This window comes from Gigantopelta aegis, chromosome 3 (genome assembly GCF_016097555.1).
Source record: "Gigantopelta aegis isolate Gae_Host chromosome 3, Gae_host_genome, whole genome shotgun sequence".
NCBI classification, from domain to species: Eukaryota; Metazoa; Mollusca; class Gastropoda; order Neomphalida; family Peltospiridae; genus Gigantopelta; species Gigantopelta aegis.
In genome coordinates this window covers 29,526,038-29,551,505 of record NC_054701.1, presented here as the reverse complement: position 1 = coordinate 29,551,505, position 25,468 = coordinate 29,526,038, and the positions used below count along the sequence as shown (strand labels likewise).

At 34.0% G+C, this 25,468-nt stretch overlaps 2 protein-coding genes across 2 annotated transcripts in view; both read right to left on the bottom strand.

Moving 5' to 3' along the window:
- Nucleotides 1-5,345: 5,345 nt before the first annotated feature.
- LOC121367848 (selenoprotein M-like) lies at nucleotides 5,346-12,549 on the bottom strand. Its single transcript, XM_041492268.1, has 4 exons — nucleotides 12,421-12,549; nucleotides 11,227-11,297; nucleotides 9,082-9,160; nucleotides 5,346-8,266 (listed from the first exon to the last, which is right to left on the bottom strand). The coding sequence occupies exons 1-4, from the start codon at nucleotides 12,547-12,549 to the stop codon at nucleotides 8,048-8,050; spliced, it is 498 nt and encodes a 165-aa protein (XP_041348202.1). The 3' UTR covers nucleotides 5,346-8,047.
- A 1,580-nt stretch (nucleotides 12,550-14,129) lies between these two features.
- The window catches only part of LOC121367847 (TBC1 domain family member 10B-like), a 49,689-nt gene continuing 38,350 nt past the window's right edge, over nucleotides 14,130-25,468 (bottom strand). The window contains exon 9 of the mRNA XM_041492267.1: nucleotides 14,130-23,823. Coding sequence (XP_041348201.1) covers nucleotides 23,728-23,823 — 96 coding nt within the window. The 3' untranslated portion in view covers nucleotides 14,130-23,727. The remainder of the gene's footprint in view (nucleotides 23,824-25,468) is intronic.

Genomic DNA, 25,468 nt, shown 5'->3' with positions numbered 1-25,468 from the left:
ATTTGCGCTTCCCACAGGCAGGATAACACAAACCATGGCCTTTGTTGAACCAGTTATGGATCACTGGTCGGTGCAAGTGGTTTACACCTACCCATTGAGCCTTGCGGAGCACTCACTCAGGGTTTGGAGTCGGTATCTGGATTAAAAATCCCATGCCTCGACTGGGATCCGAACCCAGTACCTACCAGCCTGCCACGACGCCACCGAGGCCGGTAAAAAAAAAAAAAAAAAAAAAAAAAAAAAAAAAAAAAAAAAAAAGGTCTCAGTGACTGCATGTTTTTGAAGACCCTGCAGAGAGTTATGTGATTTTAAAAACGTGTTTCTTCTTTCTTCTTTAATTCAATGTAAATTGTTTTATCTGTACATGTATTGAACAGATAGTCGAGGTCTGGGAACATTTTGTTTTCAAAATCTTAATTAGCGATATTTCTAGTCAATTAAAAAATGATTAGCAACTACTGTTTAATGTTTTAAAGTAGTGTAGCTATCTCAGAAACCTGCATAGTGAATCATAATATAATATACTGAACAAAATGTTCCCTGGAGGTCTTTCAAATACAATGTATTTGAACCTTAGTAAAAAAATCAACCAATTTTGATAATTGTTTTAACATTTATTTATCAATAAAGACTTCGTTGCCTACAATTTTAGTTCATGTTTTTTCAGTGGTGTAGCTGCCTCGAACCTTGCAACCTCTCAGTGCCATATCAACAAGTTTGGATGTGGAACGTCATACAGCAAGTTCAACACAGCTACACAACTTTCCAAACATAAAACCATACTGAGTTTCCTTCATAGTATTAACAACATACTATAGATAAAGAGTATTCAAAACAGATCTACACAAATATACAAATAAGCTCAACCACGATGTTTTCAAGAGAAAAAGAAGCAGACATGCATTCCTAATATAACGTACATCCACTCCCATAAATAATCCAACTTACGAAACAAAAAGATGTAAGAAAATATCATTATTAAAACCTCAAAAAGGATTTCTATGAGACATAAACCATAAAAAGATATTTAAGTTGTGAAAGAACACGCATAAGATTTTGTTTTGTAAGGGAACGAGCCAATGGAAACCAGATTTTATTGAGCAGATTAGTTTTCCTTTACTTTAGTGACTGGAAATCAGTCGAGGAAAATTAATAATGAACACTAGAACATAGATGGATAGAACATTAGTTCAAGGACAATAGATTGAATATGCATATAAAAAAAATCTAGATATAACAGTGGTCAAGAACACATTAGGCAGGAATGTAGTGTTTTACATTATATGAATGTCAATTAAAAAAACATACGTAAAAACAATTCTACGGTATGTAAACAAAACATTAAATAGAAACCCCTTTCCTATATGAACATCTTTTGAAGAATCGCAATCATGAATCTGTAATGTTGAATGAAATGACCATGGTCTTTGCAATGTTATACAAAATATTATTACTACTAAATTGACGGTAAAGTTAAGCTTGAATTTCCCAGTTTTTTCTATGTACACGATGTTCCAAAAGTTGGTTGGGGTGGGCAAAGAAGATACCATTACATCCATAAATTAACAAACACATTTCTAGTGTTGCCTCAAAAAATACTGAACTAACTGATATGTGTAATACCATTACTGGCCAGCAATTTGGATAAAAAAAACTGCGTGATCGGAAGCTTTCACAAAATTATCTAATAAACTACAACAGTTTTAGAAACTCATTTATTTTCCAACAAAATATCAATCCCTACATGAAATTATTTCACCAAATTAAAATAAAATTTGCCAACTGATTTTAAAATTCACAGTTGGTAAAATTTGATGAGTGCCAGAGCTAGCCCAGAGAAATAAACTATTAAATGTAGTTTCCAACCAGCCCAGATTTTTGGAATGCATAGTATGAATCAACATGGGAAGTCATTATCTAGTATGTAATATCTGCAATGTCTGCATCATTCCCGGTATGTATATAACTAATTAATTTATTTTAACATACAGTTAACAGGTGTCAAATTCTACATTAATAATGTAATAACTTCATTTGAACACAGTAAATAACTGCTAACTTAATCATTAATCACACGTATGTAAATAAATAAAAAGAAGTATTTTCCGGTAAAATATTACAAGCAGCAATTGTGGAATTAGGTGAACTAACATGCATAAAACCAATATATTGCACTAGTGAAGTAATTTCATGGTACTACTCGGGTAAACTTATCTATACTGTTAAATATTTTCATGAATAACCAACATGATTTACCGACAAGCATATTGTACGATTCTGTTAAAAATTAATAAACATGTGTACTAGTCTTCTTCATACTCTTCTAGACCCTGTCATAATAGTAGTTCACACAAAATATATAAACAGACTCTGGAAATTCAAAACATCATTCATACGTGTAAGAAACAGATCACTGATACTTATGTCCGCTTTCCATTCACACAATTCCACGTGCAATTTCCTGTGAGAAAAGGTGTGTATGCATTTTTTGCAAGCAGATTCTTTTACACGTTACATTTTTAAAGAATACTTATTCTATCAGGTACTTACAACTAAAGCCTCCACATAACTTTCTCCAGAAATTTTCTTCCATGTGTTGGTAATTACAATTTTATTTCTGTGGTCGCTACAACACACAATATAAAGTAGAAAATGTTTCTCTCGAATGTTCATGAACATGTCTTGTTCTGTTGTTATAATTAGTACAACAGATTTGGACAATTACCTTCTCAATTAATCTGCAAGTAAACATTCCACATAATGATGTTCCTGAACGGGAAAAACAAGCAACCTTTTTTTTTTTTTTTAAATTACCCATTGATTAATTTTTTCTGCTTTCAGCACTCAATGTCTGCGTGCAGAAACACATATATGTAAAAGGTAATGTGTTTATGCACTTTATCGATAAATTTGCACATGTAATCGTGTTAATTATGGAAAGCAGGCGTTAAATAAACTGTCAAACACTGAAACCCGTAAACCAGAAACGAAGATGATGTGGATGATGAGATCCATCAAAAGACGAGACTCACAGTAAGGTACGGTTGTATTAAAAATTATAAATTTGCATATTAAGTTGTTCAGAGCTTGGTTGCACTAATCATGAGTTATTGAAATTGCTATATTATGAATACATTTGATGCAACTGAACTCATATTTTCCAACTTTTGAAGCAAGTGAATTACTAGTTCCAAACTTGATACTGATGCATATTGTTATAGGTTAAGTGCAATTTAATTTACATCATATTTTTGTCACTAAATGCAATGATTAAAAACTTGGTTTTGAAATATTCTGTGAACCACTGATTAGGTCAACTGGCATTGAACAACTGGACCCTGAATCAAGTGCCACAATAAAAAGGGAGACAACTTGCATGGTACAATATCAATGGAGAGACGAAAGACTTGTGCATATCTGAATGTAATAATAAAAGACTAGAACCATTTTAAACTACATTTTACTCTACGTTTTACCTAAATTATCATTCTGCAATAACAATATAGGAAAAACTGACGTCTTTAAACCAATGAAGTATTCATACAGAACTTAAAAAGGAGTCAGGACTATAGACTAAACTATACGAAATTGCCAGCATTTTCTAATTACATGACATGATGTACAACTCATTTATAAACCACCTTTAATAGTTCATAAGATATTTCCTGCAAAAGAAAATCTAACACATTAGCACTAAACTGTTCAAGTGAACAGACGAATCTGATAAAAAGAACTCATGACTAGATTATGTAATCTGTTATTGTTAGTGTTTTTTAGCTATAAATATTATATTAGATACATGGCACAACAAGTTTGTCATTATTACACTAGTTAGTAAACAACAGAATCATGATAGAAGGGCTCACCGGTAACCTGTTGCATAACTGTATATTACTTTAAAATGACAGACCCTAGTTTGTAAACACTAAGGCATATTTTTTTTACTATTGGAGCCGTTTTTGATAACTGAAATAATACTGTACTTATATTTTATTGTTTAGATTATCCATTTCCGTACAACTTTTAAGTGTTTCTGGTCATCCTGGTGTTTTTAATATCACAAAAGAATTTTTTTCATATTTTTAAATATGCACGTGTGTCTGAGAAGTGTTATGGGGTCGAGTTCTAGTCTATGTTTAAGGGTATTTCATTTCGTCAATGTCACAGACTATTTTTTCACTCCCTTGTAACTTTATCTAAATGTGTTACAGGTTTGTATATTAACTAAACTTTGTGTCCATTTTCACCGGTTGAAACTAGGGTCTGCGGCTTTAAGTAAAGTTTAATCAAATATGTAGAGATACTTAAACTTATTCACAGCATAGATGCACCACTGACTGCCATAAGGCCAACAAAAAAAAAATTGTTTCAGGTGACATGGCCCAAAAAATTAGGGTAGGTAGGTAGGATTTTTTTTTTTTTTTTTTTTTTAGTTCAAAGAAAGGTTACCCTACCTTAAATGTGTTTGCCAGAGAAAAAATCAGTCTCAAGATGAAAGACATGAAGGCAAGCTGTCTGAAAAATCTTAGTTTACTCTTTGCAGCCAGAGAGAAATAAAAACAATCTCACTGTCAATGTCAGTTTTAAGTTTCACATGCCATTTTCAAAAGACAGGAAAACAAAAAAAGTACAAACTATTCCTTTCACCAATAAAAGTCAGTAGATGACTGCACAGAAACTTCACAGCTTTGTCCAGTTTTGTCAGAGGATGACTGCACAAATTTGTCCAAGTTGGTCAATAGATGTTTGCACAAAAAGTTCACAGATTTATCCAGTCAGTAGATGACTGCACAAAAATTTCACAGATTTGTCCAACTTATAACAAATAACAAAACAATACTAATTTTGTGTGCAATTTACAAATCAATCGGCTTAGAAATGAATAACTTGTAGTAAATTTCATAGTAATAAAAAATGCGTTCCTAGCCCGAGTACTCCGACTGTAAGAGAGCTAGACGGACATTTGGACATAAATAATGAGAGCGTGTTTATGTTCAAATGTCCGTCTAGCTCTCTTACAGTCAGAGTACTTGGGATACGGCGTTCCCTGTAGGACGAACTTATAGTTTTAATGTTTATTAGCCTATTGAACAGACCCATGCTAAAATCACCCAAATTAATTTATTCCCAATTAACTGAAACACTGAAATAAATGTGAACTGTTTAATGTTTGTGGTTATTCTTGAATATTCCGTTTATTTAATTATTACCCATGCTCAGCAGTTGATAGGCCCATCTACATCACTGGCGTAGGAAGCGGGGAAGGGGGTACTTTGTAGCAGCATCGATGGTTTATATATTAATTTTATATGTGCGTGTGCCCACCCACCCCACTTTTTGGTATCTTCTTACAGGCTACACCCGTGTATATTAACAAATTCTGGGTACTAGGCCTATGCACTAGCCAACAACGAAAATTGTACCACGTCTTCTTCAAATGACCTTCACCTTTGCATGCGGAAAAAAACGCCATGACTTTTAGTCTGTGCATGTGGTATCGAGAAATCTTTGATTGTTTTGTTGTTTTTTGGAAAACAAACCTACAATGTATGAGATGACTGGAGTTACGATAATACGATATATTTTCCTCTATAGGCCTACAGTATTTAACAGTTTGTAATAAAAGCCATTTAATTGCCACACACGTTACCGTATTGTCATGCGATCTCGTGTGTCGCCAATTACCGTGGTACCTAATAAGAGCATGTGTTAATGATTCCAATTTCGAACAAATTAGTTATGCTAATATCTATTCAATGTCCAGGCATGTCTAGTCTGGGTCCAGTCTCTAACAACGCCAGTGATTGGGTCCAGGGCACGGCGAAAGAAGGTGCCAAAAAGTGGGGTGGGGGTGTATAAAAACCATCGCTGCTGCCCCCCACCCCCACTCCACGCACACACACCCCTCAACTTCCATTTAACACACACACTGACGTGTAAGAGTTATCCTACTTGAGTACTTCTGTCGTCTGCTTTGTCGATCAGCGACCACAACTTCTCTGTGCGCTTCCCCCCACTCCACCCCACCCCAGCAGCAAAAAAAAAAATTCAGGGTCGGTCGGGCGACAGGAAACAAACATTTTTTTTTTTTTGGCCTAATGCATTTAAAAGATATACACACAGTATCAGCCCTCTACATAGCAAACGATTTGGTCACATATGCAACCATTTTTTTTCATTTGGTGACTAAAACATTTCATACTATCTATATAAAAATAGAGGTAGGCGCCATGTGGCTCCTAGATAGAAAAGTTAATGTAGAGGGCTGAGTATGACATCTTTTTGTCAGGTCAATCATAAATTTAACAAGTTAAAGTCTGGCTGTTATTTTAATATTCAGATCCATGCAAGTAACTATGTGAATTGTTATTTTATTAACTTTGTGTGATTTCAAAGGGTTACAGTAATGTTACAATGAACAGTAGAAAATGCACAACACTAATAAAATATAACAAGACTTAAGTACTAAATTAACTGTTCTTGAAATTGAAATGTAAAACTTCAAGGATTTTAACATGTTAAAAATTATTATGAACTGTACATAGAACTGAACTGTATAAATCAAGACAACTCTGAAATACAAAACCCCTTAAAATGATACCATACACAGAGTAACAATACGTAAAATACATAGTACTTATTTAACTACATGTAAAAACATCTTAAAGGCCTCCTCAGTTTTATTTGTTTAAAAAAAAAGGGAAATGGAGAAAAAGAAATTAAATTTAGGAGGACCTATCACTCTTGCTCCTCATCACTCCCTAAAACTAATTCAAGGAGAATAATGTTTAGCTCCCTTTAGTATGTGAATTTATACGGTATAAATAGGGTAATAACTTAAATATCTTAAAAGGGAGAAATTAATCACTCCCCTCAATTTTGTCATGGCTAGGTCTGAGAAAATGCTACATAGATTTTTAAAAATACATATTAATAATTGTAAGTATTGACTGGTGTATGTTTTAGGGCCAAGTCAAGCAACTGTTTATAATTTGTTTTAAGCTATATTTTTTAGTCAGTTACTTAAAATGTTCAGTGGGTTTCATTCAAATGCATATCCGTTAATTGCACATAATCATTTAAACTGCATTTAAACCAGGTTAATAATGCTAGTGTCAGACTACCAACTGCCACCAGAAAGTTGGCCAACTTCTGCTGTCATGATGTCTACGACAGTCCAGTTGCTAGTCTGAGTGCTCTTACAACTCGATTCTCATCATAAAACCCATTAATTGTTAATCTGTGCACATCTGTTGTAAGTTGGGGAAATTACAATGCAACCGTTGAGTTGTCCAACTTGGTCATAACAGTTGACAGTCTGACCCTAACATTATGCAGTGTAGTACTTTACCTTTCAAGTTACTAGTATAGTCTTTTACTCAGGGCTAATCTGAAAACAATTCTGTAAATCATAATAACACTTGGGAAAAAGAAAATTCAGTTTTAATTATATACATTAAATAAATTATTTTAAAATAAATATGTCCCTTTTCCCTGAAAAAATAACAGGCTTTGTCTTTTAATAATTATAACATCAAAATGATGTCAAGCTATATTAAAAAAGTTTTGTTTGCTATACCCATCCACCACTTAAGCAGCATGTTTACAGATACGCTTTATTGACATGCAAGGAAAGAAAGAAAAGATTGTGTACAAAAATGTACCTTGTCAGGTAAATAACTTTTTTAAAATCATAGCTAATTGAGATAAAGTTACCAATGCAGGCGCGTGCGCAGGGGGGGTGGGGGTTGCGCCCCCCCCCCCCCCCGCTCAAGGCGAAAACAAATTTCACATCCTGATTTTTAATGTAATTTCTTTCCAAAAAAATGTGGTCATAAAGCAGCTCGGCTAGCCAGCAGAAACCACCTCAGAATAGCCCTAGAAGGGGGTCGATAATTCAAAATCCACGGGCTTCGCGCCTGCGGCGCTCGCAGTGTGGACCTTTGCCAGACACCTCGACGCCCCCCCCCCCTGCAAAATTTCCTGCGCACGCCCCTACAATGTCTTGTAAAAACAAACCACAGAATCCCAGTACAATTGTTAAGTACTATAATTCTATTCTTGCTTCTTCCGTGCTTCTTCTCTCTTCCTCTGCCTTCTTCATTTCTTCAATTATTTTTTCCACTTCTTCATCAGTTCTCTCTGTATATGGTCCATTTTTAAATTCTTCTGGAACAGTGCCATCGGCAGCCAACATTTTATAAAAACCTTTCTTTAGAATTAGTTTTCTACATCCCTCTTGATTTAATTTCGTCATATCAATGCGCTGTAAAAGAAGAAAATATTTATTAAAACATATCTGCTGGACTAATAATCCCACTGAAAACAAAAAACGTTAGTGGAATATATATAATAAAAAAATTCATGTGTCACAGCCCATTTTTACTTTTGCTATTTTGAGCCAGTTACTTTTAGGATTTCCGACTCATTTTCAGGACTGCTTTTATACTCTGGCTATTTTGACCAATATCTGACTTGGTATGTGTTATTTCATACAAAAATAATTATAATCAACCTGGCATATCTATGAATTACTCAAATACTTAGACTGTTGTTTAGGAAATTGAGATTTGTTCCTCAATTTTTTTTAAATAAAGACCAAACTTTGGCTATCTATTACCTTTGCTAAATTTTGGCATATAGATAAAGATTTATAAAAAGAAGCAAGTATTCAGGACAGTTTGAGGAGAAGTTTGGATTTGTTTAACGACACCACTAGAGCACACGAGTTATCAATCATCGACTACTTGATGTCAAACATTTGATAATTTTGACAATTAGTCTTAGAGAGGAAACCCACTACATTTTTCCATTATAAGTAAGGAATCTTTTATATGCACCATCCCAGACAGGATAGCACATACCACTACCACAGCCTTTGATATACCAGTCATGGCTGGAACGAGAAAAAGCTCAATGGGCCCACCAACAGGGATTATTCTCACACCAACCGTGCATCAAGCAAGCGCTTTACCACTGGGTACATCTCACCCAGACAGTTTGAGAAAAATACCCCTTTATTATTGTCCTAATTGTTTCACTGCCCCTCTGCCCATCATTATTATGGCCCTGGTATCTTACCTCAACTACCTGACCATCTGCATCTAGAGTCACAAAGTCAGGAGGAGCACCATGTTTTGCCTTGAATTCTACATTATGGCTGGAAAACGGTTAAGGGCATCTCATTCAAAAACTTATTTTTGATATTATAAAATTTAATACAAAGTCTTTTATTATTATTATTATTAAAATTAAAGCAGTACACACTTGGTGACCCGATGCCACAGTGACAAACCACGCAACAGGTGTCATGACGTATGTGTTGCTGCGATTTACCACAGTAGCTAAACGGGAAATAATGGTGGCAATGTAAAGGGCTGATTCACGGTCCACGGTCCACAGCACCGACAGTGACCCACTCCCCCAATTTCAAATACTCTGCTGGCCCTGCTACAAGTGTGTGGTATATGCTTAGTTGACTTTATCGTTTGTCTGTGAACTGTACATTTGGACATTGTACAGGAGATGTTAGCACTAGGTAAACACAAAAACACAGCATAACACAGGATTATATTTATTGTGTATGAAGGCAAAACGATGATGCACAAAGTAGTGATCGATTATAATCGAAAATTCATCGGTTAGGTTCTACCAATGTGATGAGCGATTGCACAAATTGAATCGATCATGTGGGAAAATGTTAACTGTAATTACTCCTACAGTTAAATGATGGAATTGATGTAAATATGTTGTGGTTGGTGTCGTTTTTATGTGTACATACAGAAAATTTTGAAATATGTAGTTATTAAAGGTCAAATTAGCCATTTGTAGGTCTATCCCAGTGAACATGACAATAGGTACATGGCGCTTATAATTAAAATCCTTCTTATGTTCAAATACTATAATCATATACTTTTAACCAATTGTGTAATCGAAAGTTGATCGGTTGGTGTAAACCGATTACAACCGATGCTCGATAACGAAATCCTAATCGATTCCAAACACTAGTAAAAAGTGCTTGGCATCTTACAGGTATCTTAACTGTTTAATATTACTACAAAATATATAAAAAAATAAAAAATAATAGGCCAATCTAATTAAAATTAGCTCCACTATTACATGTGGATCTAACAGCAGCCCGTTGGAGCTCATGTCCAGTTGACCTTTCATTCAACCAATCAAATGCTTACTTGCAAAATCACGCCAGTGATTTGAAAACATTCAGGATTATGCCGAGGGTATACGAAATGATTTGGGTGAATTACGAAGTATGCCGGAAACTAATTCCAAAATAAAATTTCATATAAAATTAGTTTCACGACGAAAAAGAAAATGTGATGGTATAGCCATAAGGCAGTACTAAACCAAATAACTTCCAGCTGGGTCAAAGTTCGAGGTGCACCGAACTTTTGATAGAGAAGTGAACATCACAAGTCCTGTGATTGGTTATAAATGTGAGTGTGTTGGTTGTAAAAAATAATAGTTTCATCTGGGTAAAAAAAATGTGCAATTTTATTTCATCTAGTACCAATGTGTCAAGTAGCCTTGTGCTTGAAACATGTATGGGGTACCTGTAAAAAAAAGTACTCGAAATTTGTGCGAAACTAGGGTAGTCATAGACGCTACCCGTTATCTCAGAAACGAGCAGCTTGACCCCCATTTTTTTCGGATTCACTTTAAGTGTAAGGGGTGGTAGTATTTATATCCCTGGCGTTTATATCGGTTGATACGTTGCAGGTAGGAGTTTTAGCCACATATGTTACTATTGTCGTCTATGGGATTTGATTTGGTAGTATACACCCATAAAATATATTTATACTAGTATACAATCCAGAGTTTATTACTGCACTTTTCCCCCTGTTTTTCCAATGTTGAAATAGACCAAGTTTGCCTACTGCAGTCTCGCCAGATATTTTTAGAATTTGTATACTCCCGAGTAACACTATAAAAGGTGAAGTGTAATTGGTCGATATTTAAATTGTTATTTATAGCTGAAATGTCACCTGTACATGGGAGTCCACGCAATGCTGTTAGATCTACTGGTAAACCCAGTAGAGCTAATTTTAATCAGATTGTTAATAGGCCTAATATATAAAAAACATGCATGAATCTAAATATACTGACTAAAATGCACAAACATTCCCCCCCACCTCACTATCTTTTTTGTACTTGAAAGATACACCAAGTTACTTAAATCAAGATTTTGTTGTTCAATTTAAAGGATACAACAGAGGGAGCTCATTATAAATGAATCTCTTAACCTCTGGCAGTCTGTTCAAACGTCATCCACTGCAGCTCTGAAAAACAAATTAAAAGATGTGAAAAGACCCCATTCCATTGACCCTGTGTATAGGTTTCCAACACAGGCCTCTAAAAATTGTGATAACGATCGTTTCGTTCACGAAAATCTAAGTTAGTGTAACCTATTTTCAGTTCGCACATTAAATTTGGGACATTATTTACATGGACATAATGGGTTACGCAAAAAGAAAATGGGTGAACTGAATTTATTTTTGCGAAACTGATAAATGGTTTACGCAAATATTCAATTGTCAGAGGCCTGAAACATGGTTCTTTTCGTTCATTATTGACTTCTAAAAATACTGTTTTAATCCAAAGAAAAGATAAGTTACTAATTATTCAGGGTCAGATCCACGAGATTTGAAAAGAGCAAGGCACACTTGGGGTGCCTGGTTCGGCTGGCCGACAAGGGAACCTCCTTCCATAACAACTGTTCTGTCCTGGTTGTATCCCCTCTCCAGATATAGTAAGATTTAGCAAAATTATTTGTTTTAAGGGTTTGTAACGTTTTGTATGAGACACTTACTTGTCTGAACTTTATTGTTACTGAAAATGTTCACGAACTGTGAAGAAAAATCTCACAAATGAACAAGCAAACGACAACAAATCGGATGTTGATTGCGCGAACCGTGCACGAGAAAACAAACCGAACCAAAATGATAACGGTCACGTGGTATACCAACGTCTGTGACGTTTACACAGGAAGATTCCCTCTAAAAATAGATTGGACCTCGCTTGCTTAACGTTTTTTTCTCGAGTGCACGTGGCTTTTTAAGAAATACAAAAAATGCATTTCGTGGTTTTACAAACATCAGGATTACCAGGATTACCAAAAAGCACTTCAGGTGAATGGACATGTGTATTCTAAATAATAAAATGTAAGTAAAGTGCAATTTTATTTGTGAAAAAATGGGTTTAATAGCGAAAAACAACGCCGTAATGGTTAACAACTAGCCGTAACTAGGGCGTGTCCCTTTAAAAATGGGTATACATAATTTATAATGAACACCATATGTACCACGACAATTTAACATACAACGAAAACAGATCCTGACACTGTATAAGATGAAGACAATATATTTTTTAATCGACAGAAAAACTAAATAAATAAAAACATACTTCAACTATTGCTTTCATAACTACTTTATCTCCAACGGAGTCGTTTGCATCTGATGGTGCATCAGGATCATCAGCAAACGCTAAGGCTAAAATAACTAAACACGTCCACACTACCCTGGGCGCAGCCATCTTTATTGTTTAGCCTAGCACTGGCCGTGACCTGCAGAGTTAACCAATGAATCCATTGAACCTTATTTCTTGACATCCAATGATAAGACGGCACATGCCAATAGCCACGTCACACAAAATTGACTAGTCGATGTAACGAATAGACCTCTTTGGTTAAATACACGTATCTTATAAAGTTTATATCAAACATATTTCACGTACCATATTTTATTGAATTTATATGCTGGATAAAACAGTTTTTATTGACAAGGGAAATTATTTTAGAAGATAAATAAACATGGCAGCGAGTTCATTATTCCAGTGGGGGTGGGAACAGTCGGGGGGCCAAAATTTACTTTATTTATATACTACATAGCTAGAGTAGGACATAAATCCGTACATTTATGTCACAAGTGGGACCTGTTTTTTTCTTGAGAACAAATCTTTGAAAACGTATTTAAAATTATATATCTAGCTAAACAATGTGCATCTTAAAATATAATTTTATCAGCAATATTTATTAACATTAAAATCTAAAATTAAATACGCATGTTTATAAACACGGGCTTCCATTTTTGTTGGGACAGGCCGATTTTAAACAAAATTGTCTGAACCTGGATAACAACGTTTATTCATATTAGCATTACTAGCAAACAGCTATACAGGATTGCAAACGAATCCAGTGGCGGATCCAAGTGAGTGTATGGGAGGGGGGGGGGGGGTGGCGGTAAGGAGTTTTAGCAGCCAAATAAAATTAATTAATGTCTCCCCTCACACTGCTCTTCCTTCCTGAACGCACACACTACAATATAGCATTCTCAAGACAGTTTGACAGCTTAAAGTTATTTACAGCTGTTGTACTTGTAGCTAAAATAACGCATGGTGTTCTCACCAATGGGTGTGTAAGAAAAACTATAACCCTAACCTTAATTACATCTGAGCCAAACATGTATTCAGGAATGGGAAATGTGGAAGACCATGAGGCATAACATTACTGTGCTTTACTTCAACAATGTGATAAATTCCAAGTCCTTATGACACAGGAGTAGCAAAGCCGATCTAAATCTGCCAAAAAATACATACATGACAAGATATTTCTTATTCAATGTTACAGGCATGGGCGTCATTTGCAAGGAAAAAGTGGGGGGAGGGGGGACAATTGGGTTCTAACAATATTTCGTGGGACTAATCGCGAGCGCCCTAGGTCATTGTGGCTGTCTGAGAACATTATTTAGAGTAAAGTGGGGGGGGGGGACATCAGATATTCTGTCCCCCCCCCCCCCCCCCCCCCCCCCCACTGCTAAAAGTGTTGGGGGGACATGTCCCCCACCAAATGACGCCCATGGTTACAGGGACAGATCCTAGTTTCAGCGCGTGAAAATTAACACAAAGTTTAGTTAATCTACAGACCTTAACACATTTGGATAAAGTTACAGCTGAGTGAAACACGAGTCTGCGACTTTGAAATGGTGAAATACCCTGTAAACATTTGCCAGATTTGTTTTTGAAAAAATCATCCGACTTGTCCATCTCTACTGGTAAATTGGGTGAGGTGAGTTTTAGTAAATCTTAAATAATATAGAGCAAATTAACAAACAAACTTTGTTTGCAAATATTTATTCATAAAATATGTAAACAGCAATGTGTTGCCATGGAATACATTTAAAATGGCAATGGAATGTTGCCCACTCTCACAAGTATAACAAGTATGACATGCAAATTAATACAGCATTTTTAATAGATATGCACATGTTTACACAACTAAAAGATTTAAATAAAACAAGTGTGTCAGTGACACTACACCTACTGTCACTACGACAGGCACGTATGCAGGATATTATGCAGGGGGGGGGGGGGGGGTGTCTAAAACTGTGGCGAGTAAAGTGTCTAGTGGGTTCGAGTTGTGTTTCCCATAAAGACGTTTATTAAAAAAAAAAAAAAAAAAAAAAAAAAAAATTGCTTCAAGCAGGAAAGGCTTTAACCCCCATGCACACGTGCCTGATGGCATGAACATTTTATTTAATGATTTAAGCTCAGTTCATGTTTGGATTTTAAAGACTACAGTACGTTTTGTCATACATGTACATATATTATATGAAAATATCCCCTCTCCCCTTAATAAATAACTGCCGTTTACCTCATTTAATAGTCATTATTTTACTCTTGGACCCTGATAGCTGTTAGTGAACTGTGTATTTTGTAACAGTTCCAAAAAAAAACTGAAGAAAAATAATAATACTAAGGAATGAATAAGTATGTAACAATATTTAAACTTCTAACAAGTTTCAAAAGAAAGAAAAAGTAATACACTTAGAATGTTTATCTATACATTGATGACAATAACAATATTACAATATGTAAGCTGATTTAATTTTCATTTTGTGGGAATACAGGATTTATTACTGTTCTCCCTAAATTGCAACTGGGTATAATTTAGTAAACACTAAATAGCAAAAATAGTATCACATATCTTTCTAAAACATGGTCTATCTAACTAAATGTCTACAATCACAATTCACTGGCTAATTTAATCTCACTTGGACATAATGGACATAATCGGTGTCATTCAATGAATGAAACGTACATCTTTATTAAGTGATACTGGTTCAACATGTACATACCATACATAATAATAAAATAAACAGCAGGTCTGAAATGGTCCCATATTGGATACACTAAATTTCAAATAATGAAGCATGGACACACAGCTAAATAGACCATTCAACGAAAAATATCAAATTATACACACCTGATGACCAAGCCAATACATATATTTTGTTCTGTAACCTACTGCTAGCTGTATTATATTACATGTATATATGTTATATATTAATTATATCTTACAAGATTTGACACAAAGCATAGCACCTTTATTGATAATTTCAACACATATACATGTGTATAACACTCAGCTCCGACTATCAGCGGCTAGCAACTAAATGCATTAACCAATGCATCATACTCAAACTTGTGACCATACTATCCACATGGCATGTCGCTCACTGAAACAATGGTATAACCATGATGTTGGCAGATCATTGCCTTGGCCTCCACCTGATCGCGAAACTTGTAAAGTTGGGTTCACTTGTCCACCACTAAAATTACCCCACCCACACCCAAAAAACTAAACCCCCAACAACTTAACAACCCCCCCCCAAAAAAAACCCAACAACAACAAAAAACCCAAAATAAATAAATATATGTGTGTATTATATATTAAAAAAATTCTTCGAATATTGGTGGATCCATCCATTAGAGTGCCACAACCCTTTGGCTAATAATGTATGGTATTTACACCACTGACTTAGGTGTGAACAGTCCTTGGAATCACTGACCTTTCCCCTACTCCAGGCATAAAAAAACCTACAAAAAACAAAGACCCCTTGCTGTTAATGAGACAAAGTATCACATGTGGTGACAATGGGTTTTGCTCCGTCTCACAGACGTCTGCCCTAGGTTTCACAAGTGGCAGCATTGGATTTGTTCTTTCACAGACCCTTATCTGGGTTTCATTCTTTCTCAGTCCCCAGCCTGGGATTTACCCTTTCTCACAGACCCCCGTTCTAGGTAACATTGGGGTTCACTGCCACTCTCCTGGAGATAACTGTGATATTGGCATGGCAATTGTTACGCCACAAGAACAGTATTAGAGCTACCTTTTCCATCATTACATAATTTTCAACTGAATATAAATTAAATTATTATTAAATTAAACCCATTACAATATTCGTAATAACTACAATCAAACTCACCAGATATATAATACATTTTTCAACTAAGTATAAATTAAATGATTTAATCTGTTACAATATTTGTATTAACTACAATATTTACATCACCAAACATATACCGGTACAATTGTCTTTTTCTACTGCTATAAATCATACATATTACCAAGCTGTTAAAAACTCCATCATTCATATTAAAACTAAACTGAGATCAGTTCCCATGATAAAACTATAAATTCCTTTGTGATATGCTCATTACTGGTATATTCTACACCCGGTTTTTCATACATCCTAAAACCAGTTTACTTTGATTATCAAATTATTCTGATTTTATATGTATATCCTATTATTAAGTAGATGTATACCTATTATATGTTTGATCATTCTTATGTCTAATAAAAAATTTTACCAGTTTAAAACACATAAACAAATCTTTTAACAATTTAGTTTTTGTTCGTTAAAACCATGTAATTAACCATTTTACTGTCTGGATGTTGTGGATTTAAAACACATCATTAATAATATGCTTTTTTCAATGGCAAAAAATCACATAAGTATATAGGCTCACATTTGTGTTTGTGGGGGGGGGGGGGGGGGTAGGAGAAAGAGTAGCACAGGCAGAGGTTTGCCCGAATTAAGTAAAAATTACAGAATTTAGATAACAATCATTTTGTTTTCATATTTAAATAACTACCAAATAGATAGAGGTTCCAAATGAATCACTACACATTTGTACATGGATTCAACACTTCCCCCCCCCCCTTCCATATTATGTATTTTACTGTACTTTAAAATGTACAGATATCTACTAAATGTCCAAGGTTTCATTCCCAGACACAATGAGAATTCGTCTTTGATATTTGCAGTAAAAATAATGTAGTTAACTTAATATTACGGTATTTATAACTTAAATAAAAATGTAATTTTTGGAAGCACAACATTTACTGTACTTGTCACGAATCTAAATATTGTTTATTACTATCAATTACAATAACATTTTATGTAAACAGTTTATGGAAACAAAACTATATTTGATGCTATGTCAACAAATCCAGTGCAGCCGCTGGTTGATGGACTGGCTTACTTGCAGGCATTGCACTACTTGTCTCATGGATACGCCATCATTTAACCATGCTCAGTTTATGCGTTGGTGGCATGGTTATCTGAGGACAGATTGCAATGAAATTTATACCATCCCAATATGCAGTTTTCAATTTTGATATATATTTTGTTTAATGCATTTGCTGGCGACTATACAAGCTGTGAGTAAAAGGCAGAGGTATGTGCAGTCTGCAATGCTTCAATTAGATCTGTAACCCTACTTTTTATTACATGTCACCACCACTGAATTTGGTTTTAATTTTTGAAAAAGTAATGTAAAGTCGATACTGACCCTCAACTTGTTGTGACTAGTATACTAAGTTACAATTGTTCTACTAATACGTTTTAGAGTGAAAGTGATTTAAGATATTTTTTGTTAATATTTGTGACCTTTTCATGTTATACATTTTTTTAATTTTCAGCAAAATAAGAAAATAATAAAACAAAATAATTTTCAAGAATAAAACTGTTTGTTAAAAATATTATCTTTTTTTTTCTTTTTTTTTTAAATTTAAGAGCATATTTTTATTGTACTATAATCTTGTCTTTCAATATGTAGGCAAATACAAAAGAAAATTCATACAGAATTATATTTTGTGATCCATGCAATGCACAAGTTCTATTTGGCATAACATCTGTAATTTTAACCAGACAATTTTATACCTACTATAGGTACATCATCGATACAGTCATTTACAAACTTTGAAACATGAAATATACAACACAGATTCATCAGTATAAATGTAATAAATAAATATTATATTGTACAAAACAAACATTCATTCATTTACTAGTATATATATATATATATATATATATATATATATATATATATATATATATATATACCAGTTGTATTTTTCTTCACATACCAAATAAATCTACACACATATATACCAGTTGTATTTTTCTTCACATACCAAATAAATCTACAGTTTTTATGATGCTAGAAAAACATAATTACTGATATTTCAATATCCTCATTATCAATATATATATATATATATATAAAAAGATAAATAAAAATAAAAATAAATAAATAAAAATAAATAAATAAAATAAAATTTTAAAAATTATTATAACAAAAAATAAATAATAAAAATCCAATATAATTATGTATTATCCTTCATACCATACTAATTAAAAGAATTAAGTTTATTTGCCATATCTGACCCATTTCAGCAGTTGATTAGTTGGAAGGCATTACAGTAAGTAAAAAAAGTAAAGATATTTTTACAACAGGACAAAAGTACAGTGCTGTGCGATTTCATAAATTGATAAAGTTTTATGAACGAAACAGTAGCAGCTACGCACACAGTGCGAAACAGAAGCAACAGCTGCTGTGATACATGAAAGGGCAAACAATAGCTAAATTATCTCTCAACACCAAACAGCTGGCTTCATAATACTAGCATATTGATTCTGTTCTAGGAATAGTATTTTTTTAAATGAATATTTAAAAAGACAAGCAAAAATATAGATAACTGCGTGCAATTTGTTCACACTGACAAATCCAAACCAAACAACTGAAAGAAAACACCTGACAGAACTCCATGCATACAAAACAGTTTATAATCTCTCCTTATGATTTTCTATATTGAGTTTTTGATAATTTGATAAAAATCCAATAATAATTATATAATAGCTTGTTTGCTCGAGATAAAAAGATATTTCAACTCTTGTGACAAAACTATTGCTTAACGTGAATAATTCGGTCAACTATGAGCCATACCCAGACCACCAACACACATTGACAGTGGTGTCACTACCAGAGAACTGCAATGTCTGGTAATCTAGTTTACCAAATACACACCTGCCAAACAGAAATCACAGGTGACGACAACTGAAAGAATAGACAACCTGACTAAGTAAACAGTCAGTTTATTATTTCAGTGCATAGGTTTCTGAACATTGGACAAAACATGATGAATCACTGGAGTGTTATTTTGTTTCGTTTTGTAGCCAGTTTGACAATGGTGGTTTATTTTGTATAAGAAAATAATGTATATGTATTTCTGGCTTACTGGGATTTGTATTATTACAGCCAGAACATTGTGAAACATGTCTTGTTTTATTATTACACAAAAATCAACTATAGGTGTCCTTTTAAATATTGCACCCAATACCTGAATAGTGTTCCTTTTAAATGTTGCACCCTACTCTAGAAATGCCCTGCATCATACTGTGGAATGTGTCAAGATGTTTATATATGCCAGTCATATCTGGACAAGATATAACAATGGCTTTGTTCAAATCTATAAACAGAGATTCTATAAAACAGTGACCAGTAAGATCTAACTACAGTGGAACCTCTCAAAACCGGACGGGACCGGATGTTTTTCATGGTCCCTTTTTAAATATCTGTTCAGAAGTGAACCTCTGTAAACCAGATACCTCTTAAAACTGGACTTTTTACTTGGTCCAAGTGTGTCCGGTTTAGAGGAGTTTCACTGTACAACCAGACCAGTTTTAATGTAGTCATACTATGTCCACAGTTTTGTTTTAAAAGATATGTCTTCAACTCGGCCGATTAATATCTTTGCAGGCCCTAAATAATTGATAGATATCTATAGGCCAGGCGCTCCAAAACAATGAATTTTTTTTATTCAAATAACTTTCTTTTGTGGTTGTTATGCCCATAATATAAAGACAGCACATGTCATTGGACAAGCATGAATTGTATACATGAATAGACAATAAAAAGTAAATATATACTGCTGTATAATTTCAGTGTGGCTGTATAAATAAAGTGACAAAAGGCTCCCTAAAAAAAAACTTGACAGAGAGAAAAAGCATTCACATTAAAAAACAACATGAAAAGCCACTCACACACACACACACACACATACATACACACACTTTATGTTAATATTTAATTTTTAGTGGCACTAATTGTGCTGTATTTGGTGCATCATTAACTTGTGCAACATAATGTGCAAAAGATATACAATTCATACAGCATGTTAGTTTATTACAAAGCAGTGGGAAAGATGCATCAACAAAATTAATTAATGGGCCAGTAGATGTTTTGGCAATTTGGCCAGTATCGTATTATTTTATTAAGTTTTGAGGGTTTTTTTGAGTTGATAAGTTTCAAACTATTTCAGTAAAATCAGACCCGTGATACTTGCAAAATGCTTGTGTTTTTTCTCTCTCATGTATTTGTAAAAGCTACCACAATGCCCATTGCCTAGGATTCATTACCTGTACTGGAACTTGTCATTTGGTTCACTCTGAACATGTCGCAACACTGACACCATACAATCAAAGAAGCTGCATTTTAAAACTATATTTAAAGGAAAATGCCTAAGAGATCTACTGGCCCGTAATGAATTTTATTGAGTACATTTCATCTCGTACAAAGTGGGATTTTGTTTTGAGTGTCCATCACCTCCTATCAACCGAGTTCACTTAATTACAACTGGAAGTTACATGATATTCTGGACTTCTATCACTTTCTGCATTAATCTATTACCATATATTGTCGTGTATTAGCCGGTATTTTTTTAAGTTTAGAAATTCTTCAAAAGATTATTACATTTCTAATATTATTGTTTAGTTGGCAGAATACATCAAATTGTAAATGCCACAAACAAATTACGCTCATTATTAGCTTTACTGATTGAAAAAAAGAACTTCAATTTTATGATTTTAAATGAAGAGTTCAGGTGCAAAAAACGATAAATGCCATTTTATCAAACAAGTGACTTCTACTATCATTACTCAGTTCAAGGTGTTATGTTCTGATTTTCATACTCGGTTTTTTTAAATTCTGTCCTTTATTTACTTTACTTATTTCAAAGATCGCCCATTGTAGACTTGATATTTTTTTACATAGAAAGCATAACCAAAAAACCCCTCTCTTTTGCAGAAAATTACTGAAATGTTTTTGCATCTGAACTCTTCCATTAATCTTACAATTGTTACATGACCACGACATGTGATGTGGCTAGTTCTATAGATGGGGAACACCGGGACTACTCAATGATTTATTCTCTTTAATTTCTGCTGTCCAGTAAATAATTTAATTACTTGTGTTCATGCAGTGATCTATTGTTATTGATTGAATTGTTTATTTTCTTGTTATAATTTATGGGTGCAAATTATTTTGCACTGCATGTAACTGGTAAGACATTAACACCGCGATTATGATTACTGTGCTTGTAATACTTAAAGAAAGAAAAACATTTATTAAAAAGAAAAGGTATAACCGTATTATAGAAATCAGTACAATATCCAACTGGACAAAAGATGACCCGGTCTTAGACACGAGACCAATGATTTTGTACTTGATATTTAGGGTCAAACTATGAGGTTGGCTTATCCAACGATTCGGCTAATACATGGCAATATACGGTACATTACAGTTTGTCATAAATGAAAATTATGTAGTCAGTCAAGCAAAATATAAATTTTTGTATTTTGTTTTATCCATACCTTGCTTTTTGAATATTTAATTTTTTCAGCTTTTCTGCTTATATTTGGGTATGTCCATGTTATCTGATAATAGATGCAAATATTTGATAGCATGTTTATTAAAAAAAAAATTAAAAAAATTATTGGTCTTATAAACTCTACATGATGTACAGAAGCACAAACCATTTTATGAATCACATACTTAAAAATAGTGCACAAAATTTATCAATTCTGTAATAGAATTTGTCATACAAAAATAAGTGCACATGGACTTGTCAGTGAATAACATCTGTTTTTTGTGGATAGTATGAATGAAATCGTTGTGACACCAGATTCGTTAGTGATCAAACAGAAGCACCTGAAACTTTTAAACACTTCATAGCACCCCTCAGTCAATATAAAAGTCAATTCATGACTAGTATGGTCAATTTATCACCAACTCGTAGATGATGCTTTGATCAGTTCATAATGACACATGAGCTGCTAGAGAAACAGAAAGTGTGACAATTTCTGGGAAATGTCCTTGTCTGCACAATTAATAAAGTAGGATGAACAAAGTAAATTTATTAAAAGACACAAAAGGCTTATGATAAAAAAACCCACCCCTAAAATCCCTCCAGTCCAACATCACTACTATTTCCAAGCCACTTCTTCTTTGCTAATAATGAAAAATAATTAAATAGATTTAAAAAAAAAAAAAAATCATGTCATTAAAAAAAATAAAGAAAAATAAGTGAGAAATCAGTATACCATCGACTGTCACTGACCCATATAAAATATTGTTCTACATTTTAATATATATTATTTGGAAACCTTAATCTTCAGATCCTTTACTTACAAAGTATTCCATTTCTGAACACTGGCTAAATAGTACATAACATAATATTTGCATTCACAATGTGTAAGAGCTGTCTAGATGAAGACATCTATGCCGAGATCTTTATTAGATATATATATAAGTAAACCTGATAAACCATGATATGCAACAGTATTAAAACCTGGTACACTGCTAGGCCTTTTCCTTATTTGATGTCTTTTCTCTTTATTGACTCTCTAGGCTGTCCAGGACACTCTTTATGAAACAGTAGATCAAAAGTAGGATGGAAAATATAGAAAATGGAGGACAAAAGGGAGGACAAAAGAAAGAAAATACAAGGAAAAGGTAGAACAAAAGTAGGACTGAAACTGCACATGTAGCAATATTATTCAACCTGTTAGTGGATTAACGAATTTGTGAAATCCAAACTTTAGTGATATTAATGAAAACATACTTAAGATTTTTAATATGATGCTCAGTTTGTACCTGTATGTTTGTTATCCAAAATAATAAAAAATCTTACGCAACAGTCATATTATACACTTATTTGAAATTGTTGTACACTGTATGTAATGCCGATTTATTTTCCAGTATGAAAATAATGTGTGCACATATTTTATAGTAATTAAAATTTGAGTCCCACAAATTCAGACGAATAATTTAATAACATTATGGAATTTGTTTGTCGATCCAAATCTAAGTAAAGATGGAGGAAATGTTAGTGTCAGCAACATGATGTACATTTTGCTCATAAAATCACACATATTTTACCATTCCTGTGAATCATTGGGAACTGTTTATAGTACAGTATAGATATTGTATTTAAATTTCATCTTACATCGACTTTGAGGGGGTAAGTTTAATATGCAGAGATCGTATCGTGTCCCAAACTGGGATATATATTATGCTGCAATAACGAAATATCCCATAACTGTTGACTTTTATAATAACACAAGCAGTATGCACCCTTATAGAAATTATCAGCATTTTTGTAATTGTGCCTGGCAATATTTAAAAAAAAAAAGAAAAAAAAAAGAGGAAATATTAGGTATTTTGAAGAAAACGTAGGAAACATTAGGTATTTTGAAGAAAAAGTAGGAAAAGTAGGACGGAGGCCAAAACGTAGGAAAAGTGGGATCAGTGGGCAGCTTCAGCAGTTGTCCTTCTCCGCTTCCGTAACCGTTTGTGATGTTCCTTTTCAAAGTCTCGTTCAGTGAGTGGTAATTTCAAGGACTGAAATACAAATGGTAGTTTGCTTATTACAACTACTAGTGCAGTGCACACAAATTTTATTTATTATTTACAATAAGTACACTTTAATCTGATAATTCATGATTTTTTTGTGTTTTTTCACTCATCAGAATATAGAGCTTGAAATACCAATAATTCCAAATGGAAACAAACATCCAGTTTTATTACTGAAATTAAAATATTTATTTACACCAACACACATTTCAAAACCATAACTTAAACAGTTGCCATAAATTACTTTAGGAATACGACAAATCTAGAAAAAAATTGAACAGGTCAAAATTATACTTGTCCTTCCAATAGAATGTAATACTAGTAATACTCAAAGATTTTAAAAATGAAAATATTAAATACAGCTGCAATGATTCATTCAAGTATTCGGTACAGGCTATCGATAATACGTATTCGTTATTCTATACCTAAAGAACCAAATATACTCATTTTTTTATTTTTTTATTTTAATGTACCATAAACAAGCATTCTGAGAGTACTACATGTCCCTTACTGGACCTAATAAATTTTCTTATCTCCAAAGCTCAAGGGCCATAACTCTGCCAAAATTAGTAAATTGACAGGAGAGTCAAACTTGGTCTGTAACGGTACTTGATAAAGGTTAATATCTTGATTTCCAGAACCGGACAGAACTTTAACAGTGACGAGGACCCAGGTGGTGAAAGCCATCAACATTAACAAAGATGGAATTAGTGGCCCAAAAACACCCCGCTGGTATGTTACTAACTGGTGTATTGCAGTACAGAGACATCATTGTGGCAAGTGCTCGTAATTCGTGAGGATTAGAAGTTTGTTTTGTTTAACAACACCACTAGAGCACCTTGATTTATTAATCATTGGCTATTGGATGTCAAACATTTGGTAACTTAGGAAACTTGCTACATTTTCCCATTCAAGTCAGGTCAGGTCATAGGTTTTAACATGCACATTCAGAGCAAGCTTTTGTAGCACATGCCTGTCATGGGCATAGGTGTCGACTTACACCATTCCATTAGTAGTAAGGGATCTTTTATATGCATCATCCCACAGACAGGATAGCACATACAACGGTCTTTGATATACCAGTCATGGTGTTCTGGTTGGAACGAGAAATAGGCCAACCCAATGGGCCAACCGACAGGGATCGATTCCATACTGATCGCATATAAGGTGAGTGCTTCACCACTGGACTACATCCCACTCCCTCATGAAAGTTAGATGCTGATGGTGGAGGCAAATCTTCATCTTCATAGGAATGCAGAATCATTGACTGAATAGGTTCGAGGTGACTGGTCTGGAAGCTGGTTTTTTGCGACAAAGTTCATTAAAAGTCCAAGGCTGATTGATGTTTCATCATGCCGAAAATGAACCATGTCAACATGTAGAACATGTAGTTAGAAACTCTTGTCGCAGTCGCAAAGCCCAACAGAAAAAGTCTTCCTTTTCAAGACATTCAACAGGGTGGCTCACAATGGTTCATAGGGTGATCTGGAAAAGGCCCTCAGAACAAGATTCAGGTCGCATTTCGGACGAAACTGTTGAATCTGATCTTCGTGTTTGAACCCTTTTATCTCGAGTACCAAGGCCAACTTTGAACCAGTTGCTGGATCCCGAACCATAGCTATGATCGTGATGT